Source organism: Austrofundulus limnaeus, unplaced genomic scaffold (genome assembly GCF_001266775.1).
Source record: "Austrofundulus limnaeus strain Quisiro unplaced genomic scaffold, Austrofundulus_limnaeus-1.0 Scaffold488, whole genome shotgun sequence".
Lineage (NCBI taxonomy): Eukaryota > Metazoa > Chordata > Actinopteri > Cyprinodontiformes > Rivulidae > Austrofundulus > Austrofundulus limnaeus.
The window spans coordinates 128,632-135,772 of record NW_013952890.1 but is presented as its reverse complement, the minus strand read 5'-3'; the positions used below and the strand labels follow the sequence as shown (position 1 = coordinate 135,772).

The following is a 7,141-nucleotide window of genomic DNA, read 5'->3' as shown; positions in this document are numbered from 1 at the left end:
GAAAAAGAAAATTCCTGATTTTTTTAATTATTTTTATTATTATTATTATTGTTTTGCAAATGGATTAGTGTCCACAGAGTCTGGATTTTACCTTCTTTAAAAATTTCTCTCTCACCATCCAAACAAGATTTGGCAGAAAAAAATCATTTCTGAATTGAAAAACGTATTGTGCCATTAAATACAGTGAGCTCTTTGAAATAATGTTTTGGCCACAGTCAGAGCTGGAGATGGACCAAGAACATTTTCTCTCTTCTCTGGGCAGTGTATATTTTAACTTTCAGTTTCACCTCAGAGAGCATCCATATTAATGTTTCCTTTGATCATAGAGAAATGAAAAYGCATTGAAAAGAACCTATTTTTGTTCACCATGAAGCTTTTTCTCTCTGTATGTGACTGTTTGCTGCCAACGTAAAGCAGCACAGAGCATCGTCTCACTGCTTCATTGTCTCTTCCTGTTAGTCAAGTTCCTGGCATTCCCATCTAAGTTAGATGAATCATCTTCTCTCTGTGGTGCGGAGGGGAGTTGCGGTGTCCCGAGTCAACTACCTTATCTGTCGAAGAATCAAGTGAACCAGACCATAAACATCACYGCAGGTAAAGAAACAGTAGATCTCAGTCCATGAACAGCACGCAGAGGTCTGGTCTGTTCATTTCTTGTTTGACAAATAAGAAGAGAATTTGCATTTCCTGCAAAAAATAAGTGTGAATGCTTATTGTTGAATAAKTTATCTGAAAGCTGCTGAAGAAGCTGAAATATGTTTGAAGGCTGAACTAGCTGAGATGGAACCCAAAATTAGAGTGGTTTCAGAAATTTGCTAAAAAAAGAAAACCCTCCCCCAAAAACAACATTCAATAGGCAGAAAATAGCAAAAAAAAAAAAAAAATGCAGAAAAAAGTAAAATGAGAATAGCCAAGGGGCAGAAAAGGCTGAAGAGTGCAGAAAGAAGGTGAAGGAAACAAAAGAAAAAGTAGCAGAAGAAAAAGAAGTTTAAATTGTTAAGAGCAAAACAGAGGCGGCACGGTGGCTCAGTTGGTAGAACTGATGCCGCTCAGCAAGAAGGTCACCGGTTCAAATCCCGGTCTGGGGACCTTTCTGGGTAGAGTTTGCATGTTCTCTCCGTGCATGTGTGGGTTCTCTCCGGGTACTCCGGCTTCCTCCCACAGACCAAAAACATGACTGTTAGGTTAATTGRTAACTCTAAATTGTCCCTAAGTGTGAGTGAGAGAGTGAATGGTTGTTTGTCTCGTTTGTCTCTATGTGTGGCGCTGTGATGGACATGCGACCTGTCCAGGGTGTACCCCGCCCCTCACACTGTGACTGCTGGATATGGGCACCAGTGACCCACGCGACCCTGAAAAGGAAGAAGTGTGTACAGAAAATGGATGGATGGAATAGCAAAATAGGTCAAAATGATAGCTAAAAAGGCAGAAAAAAAGCTCAAATCAGCAAAACAGAAACCAAAGTAAGCTGAAATGAACACAAAACAGTTTTAAAAAAAGCAGAAACAGGACAAAATGCAAAAAGTACAGCAAAGATTTGTGAAAATTTTGAAAGGTTTTAAGGAGGCTGAAGATCAGGTCTATTCGTTTTCAGTCAGGAAAATAAAATGGCAGAAAAACTTAGTATCTCCAAAAATATAAATTGATGAAAAATCAAAAGTCATAGCTGGAATGTCCTGAAGGAGCTGAAGGTTTAGATATATAAAATGTTGAAATAGAACAGAAATTGGGAGGGGGGTGGGGRTGGGGGGCTGAAATCGTACAGAGAAAAGAAAATGTCATAAGCATTCACACATTTTTTTTTAGAAATGTGTGTTGTTATATGTTTACATTTTAGAGCTAAATTACATGCATAAATTGAAAATGTAATACTGTAAGACACGTGTCAAACACAAGGCCCGCAGGCCAAATGTGGCCCGCGGGTGACTCCCGTGTGGCCCACCAGGGGAGGTACCACCCCCACCAAAATTTTTATTCTATAAACCCCACCAAAAATTTTTTTCTTTTTTTATTACTTAGCATGAAATTTGTTTCTTTTATCAATGGTAAACTTTGAATTTATGATTAAATGCAACAAAATAGATTAAATAAAAATAAATGAAATAAAAATAAATTTAATAAATTCCTGTCCCTGAGCTGTTGGCTTGAATTAACAGAGCAATTTAGTTGGATAGCACAGTATTGATGTCTGAAAATTAGCTGCTTAAAGTGACCATCAACCGTAAACTAAATAATATTTCTGTATTTATTTCAGATTTAGTCAGTCATCTTAGTTTCTTATCGTGTTTAAAAGAGGACGTGTTAAAACACTGTTTAGTCAAAGTTAAACATGAAATGTCAAAGTTTATTACAAGTGACCCTTCAAGGGCCACCGCAACGCTCATGTGGCCCTCAGTGAAAATGCGTAAGAGGTGTGTTTGYATTTTTGAATTTCATCATCTCCCATCCAGACTGCCACATTACAGTGAATGACGGGCGGCGTATCGTCGGAGGCACCGTGGCTGCAGAGGGCGTCTGGGGTTGGCAGGTCAGCCTGCAGTGGAGGGAGAGTCACATGTGTGGGGGGTCCATCATCTCGTCTCACTGGATCATCACWGCAGCTCACTGCTTCGCTGAGTAAGACTTAGACGTGTGAGGAGAACGTAAGCMGAGCAGGTCGGGGTGTCAGTAAGTGCTGTTCTGTCAATCATTTCAGCAGGTTGACAGAGAAGATGACGCAAAAGTGTTTGACACATTGGCAACCCACGGTGTGTTGTCTGCAGGGACTTGTTGTGCCCCTCGAATGTTTAATCAGTGTTCTGAGCAAACTCTGCACAAATACTGAGCTCCACTTCAAACAAAAAGCAACTTATTATACTGTGTGAAGTATAAAAAAGTCTTTGTTAATCAGAAAGTGATTATTGTTGCTCTGTGACTGAGAAAATGCTGATTGCAATTATTTTTTGTTTAATTTGAACCATAATGAACTCATTTGCAGTTATTTACTTATTAGAATATTTGTTCATATGAAAACTCATAAGACGTGTAAACACTTCAAACCTGTGAAATAAAAACATTTGTTTTCTTTCTAAATGAAGTGCTTAAAACTGTAAAACTAAAGTGCTCAAAGCAGAAAAAACATTTTATGCTATTATTTAGCATCTTTACAAAAGTGCACATAAATAAGAACAGAATCATATTGCATTATTTTACTTAAATTGAATATATATTACAYTATTCGGAGCCTGATTTAATGTAATGAAGGGGTTTTTCTTACTATTATTTATTCTCTAAAATACAGAATAAAAACCAAAAAAAGCAACAAAACAACCAGAACAGAATAATGGTGAAGTCAGAGTTTATTTATTAATCACAGTTATAAAACTATTTTTGCTGACCAATGTGTTGTACATAGAGATGATTAAAATCAGTAATATATATGCAGTAATAAAAATACAATAAAAATGATCTCAAATACAATAAAACCCCATGCAACAAAACGATTTAAAAATAAATCAAAGTTGCACAGTCAAAGTTAAGACTTCCTGTTCAAATAAAACAAGAAGCAGGTAATTTTTTTTATTTTTATAAACAGCAGACTGAGCACAAAGGTCGGCTGTTCCACAGAATGAAATGTTCTCATCTTTGGCTTTAAATCTGGATCTGGGAGTGTCCACGAAAAAGAGGATTGTAAGGTTTTTTTAGAGCTTCTGGCTGGAGCGTGACTGTGTAAAAGTTCAGAGAAAGTTCAGATAAGGTGGTGTCAYGGCATTCAGTCTCTTAAAGACGAGCAGTAAAGTTTTAATCTGGATCCTGACAAGAAGTCAGTGTAAAGGGAGCCCAGCACAGGTGTGGTGTAATCATGTGTTCCTGTCATTGTGTTGTCAAAAGATGAGCCAGTGTTTTCACCTGATATATAAAAGCTRGCTAAAAACTGCAAGTRRCAAAAGGCAGGCTAAAAGCTACTTTTAGTAGAACTGCAGCAAAATGTTAGGATAACAGAACGCTCAGTGAAACAAAAAACATGATAAAAAATAAAGAATGTAAGATGACAAAAATAGAGCCAGTAAGATAAGGCTGATTTCAAATTAAAGGTATTACAATRTAAAYACAGCACAAAAAGTAAGGAAATTTGTGTTTGGTAGATTATTTTTTGTTGTAACAATGTTTCTTGGTAATAAATCTTATACCGTTGCAAAGCCTGTTAATTTCACTTTTGAATGGCGCCACATTTGTAAGGAACATGCATTTGTGGGATGAGAAGGAGAGCTGAGTTTGTGAGCTGTGCATAAAAAAAACTGCTTATTTTGCCATTGTTATTGACACTTGTTTTGAGCTTCTGAGATTTATTGCCAAGAATATTTATTGCGACAAAAAAATAATTAGTACACACAGTAGGAATTTATATGGGGAAAATATAAGTAAATGAAGTTAATTATTTTGAAAAGTTATATAAGTTACAAAAAACAAAAGACAGCACCCGTTTCCTGACCTTTTTAATAGCCTTTGATTAAATAAAATGTAAAGAAATCAGATATCTGTTTTCTTCTAAATGATGAAAAAAGTCTAAATACAAGTTTAAAAAAAAGTTACAACTTACTGCATATTAATTTGCCCCATGTTTCACTGTATGAATGGTTAAAATGCAACAAAATTTAAAGAAGCTAAATTGCAAAAGACAAAGAAAAAGACAAAATAAAAATTAAATGATGAATCACCTACATGAGTCCACTTTTTAGTTGAACTGAAAGTGAGCTGAAACTGTTGTATTTGTGCAGGAGCAGCATGTCTGAGGAGGCTGACTGGCTGGTGGTGGTGGGCAAAGTCAACATTGCACACAGCTCCCCGGGGAAACGCTACAGAGCCCTGCAGGTTCTCTACCACCCTCTCTTCAGCACCAACACCAACGACTACGATGTGGGCCTGCTGCGCACCACCGCTGACATCGACTTGACTGGTGAGAGATGGCTCCATCTATCGACAGAGTTCAGCAAAACACATCATTTGAGTCTTCGCCCAAGGCGGGGGGCCACCAAAACAYCTGCAGCAAAGAAAACATTTCATGTGCTCAATGCTGCATCTATTACTTTAAAAATATATATTTCTCATGCAGGAATCTGAAGATGACATTCCTCAGTAAAAGTTAATAAAAACTATTTTTAAGCAATCATTTCCTTGTAGTACTGGTTGTATAGTTTATAGTTACTGTTTTAAAATGATAAAGCATCAAGAGGCTCAGCTTCAAGCGAAAAAGGGTAAAGTCTGCTGCGTGTGGATAAAAAGCAAAAAAAAAAAAAAAAATCAGAAAGAAGCGGTTTCATAACCTTCGAACAGCAGGGCCGTCTTATCGGTTTACTGCTCTGTACACACATGGGAGATTAATGTTGTGTTCTCTGTGCAGGTGGGGTCCGCCCGGTGTGTTTACCCAAAACAAACGAGTCCTTTCCTCCGGGAGCATCCTGTTGGATCACGGGATGGGGGGCTACACAGCAAGCAGGTGAATCACATTCATACAGTGATGTTTGAAGGAAATGAGCGTTCACAGCTGATCCTAAAACAGAAAAAAAAATTCAATTGAAACATTTGAATAAACTTATCAGTTAGAAAGGCGTATCACTTGCCCCCTCAAATGACAGACTTTTCAACTCTTGAAAAACTATTTTCACATTCAGTGATTTTTTTCTAAGTTTTATTAATTTCATCCAGTGGTTCATCAGTGGGTATTTTATCAACAGATCAGTGCTAAAGTTTTAAAGTCAGGTTTTGTTTTGTTTATTGTTATTTTTCTGTTCCTGCAGCTGCTGTGACAGACCAGCTTCATCAGGCCCAGGTGACGGTCATAGCTCGGTCCACCTGCTCCAGCCTGAGCGTCTACGGGGACTCCATCACTCCTCGGATGATTTGTGCTGGCGTCATGGCCGGGGGGGTCGACTCCTGCCAGGTACACAACCTAGTGACAGTCTTTCAAAAATTTATTTTTAACGTTATAATCTACAGTCTGCTCAAACTTTTAATATTGACTCATTCTGTCCTGTGATGATTGGCTGTCCTATAGGGGGACAGCGGTGGACCCCTGGTGTGTGAGACATCCAACGGGGACTGGAGGCTGGCAGGGGTAGTGAGCTGGGGGGAGGGCTGTGCACAGCCCAGTAAACCAGGCGTCTACAGCAGAGTGACTGAACTGCTCTCATGGGTTGAACAATACACAAAGGTAACGAATCACTGTCTTATTGATGCTTTTATATTTTTCTCTCTTTGCCTTTCTTCAGTTGCAGTTAAGACTGTGGCTGAACAGTTTATTGAAAAGGAMTTCAAGTGTGCAGCATCAATAATGCAAAGTAAAGTCTTTGCAGATTTATTTTTGACTTTGCAGATAAATTGAAGAATCAGTTTGAATGCAGATACTGTATTATCCCCACTAGCCAAACCTCACTCAGCTAATTTAGCAGAAATGCTAAAGCTAAATGCTAACACTAAAGAGTGATGGGAGCATCGTGCTGAGAAAAAGAGAGAAATTTAACAAATCTGGGTTCATTGCAACTGATATCAACATTGTGATTGCAATTTTTAAATAAAATATGTTTATATGTTTATATTTTATGTCCTTTATGACCAGAGGTCTAAAACAGAAGTTCTCAAACTGGGGTCCCAGGACCCCGAGGGGTCCATGAGTCATATCTTGGGGGTCCTCAAACATTTTCAATCAATTGTTCATTTGATTTTTATTTTTTTTAAATGCACATGGAGAACAGTACACTAATAAAACAAACAACCAAAAGATAATATTCCCATGGCATTTAGGATATAAAAATGACAGTAAACTATGGGTTTATAAGAGGGTCTATGGACATTTTTCACCTTGGTAAGGGACCCAAAACATTTGAGAACCCCTGGTCTATAAAGTACTGGAGAAGAATGACTAAGTAAAATTAAAATTACATGAACAGAAAATGACATTGGTAAATATAAATTTTATTGATGAGAAAACTCCTCAAGTAAAAGTCGTAAAACTGTTTATAAAAATCGGGAAAGAAAAAGTAAAAGTACTTTTACACTTTCCAAGAAATAAACTGTTGAATTTACTGAACCAAACTGGTTCCTCTGAGACAGGTTGAGTAAATTGAGCAATATATGTATATTTTTTGCTCAATTTACTCAATTA

General features: G+C 37.5%; 1 protein-coding gene and 1 long non-coding RNA gene across 2 annotated transcripts in view; one reads left to right on the top strand and one right to left on the bottom strand.

The window, feature by feature from the left end:
* Positions 1 to 6,190, top strand: part of LOC106530058 (transmembrane protease serine 6) — a gene marked incomplete at its 3' end in the record, with an annotated part of 14,677 nt that extends 8,487 nt beyond the window's left edge. Inside the window, 6 exon segments of the mRNA XM_014025615.1 lie at positions 460 to 594; positions 2,451 to 2,616; positions 4,758 to 4,936; positions 5,381 to 5,476; positions 5,778 to 5,920; positions 6,035 to 6,190. Of these exon segments, the coding sequence (XP_013881069.1) occupies positions 460 to 594; positions 2,451 to 2,616; positions 4,758 to 4,936; positions 5,381 to 5,476; positions 5,778 to 5,920; positions 6,035 to 6,190 (875 nt within the window).
* Positions 4,936 to 7,141, bottom strand: part of LOC106530061 (uncharacterized) — a 4,094-nt gene continuing 1,888 nt past the window's right edge. Inside the window, exons 2-3 of the long non-coding RNA XR_001311725.1 lie at positions 5,405 to 5,530; positions 4,936 to 5,020 (exon numbers count right to left, since the gene is read on the bottom strand). This is a non-coding gene — a long non-coding RNA (uncharacterized LOC106530061). The remainder of the gene's footprint in view (positions 5,021 to 5,404; positions 5,531 to 7,141) is intronic.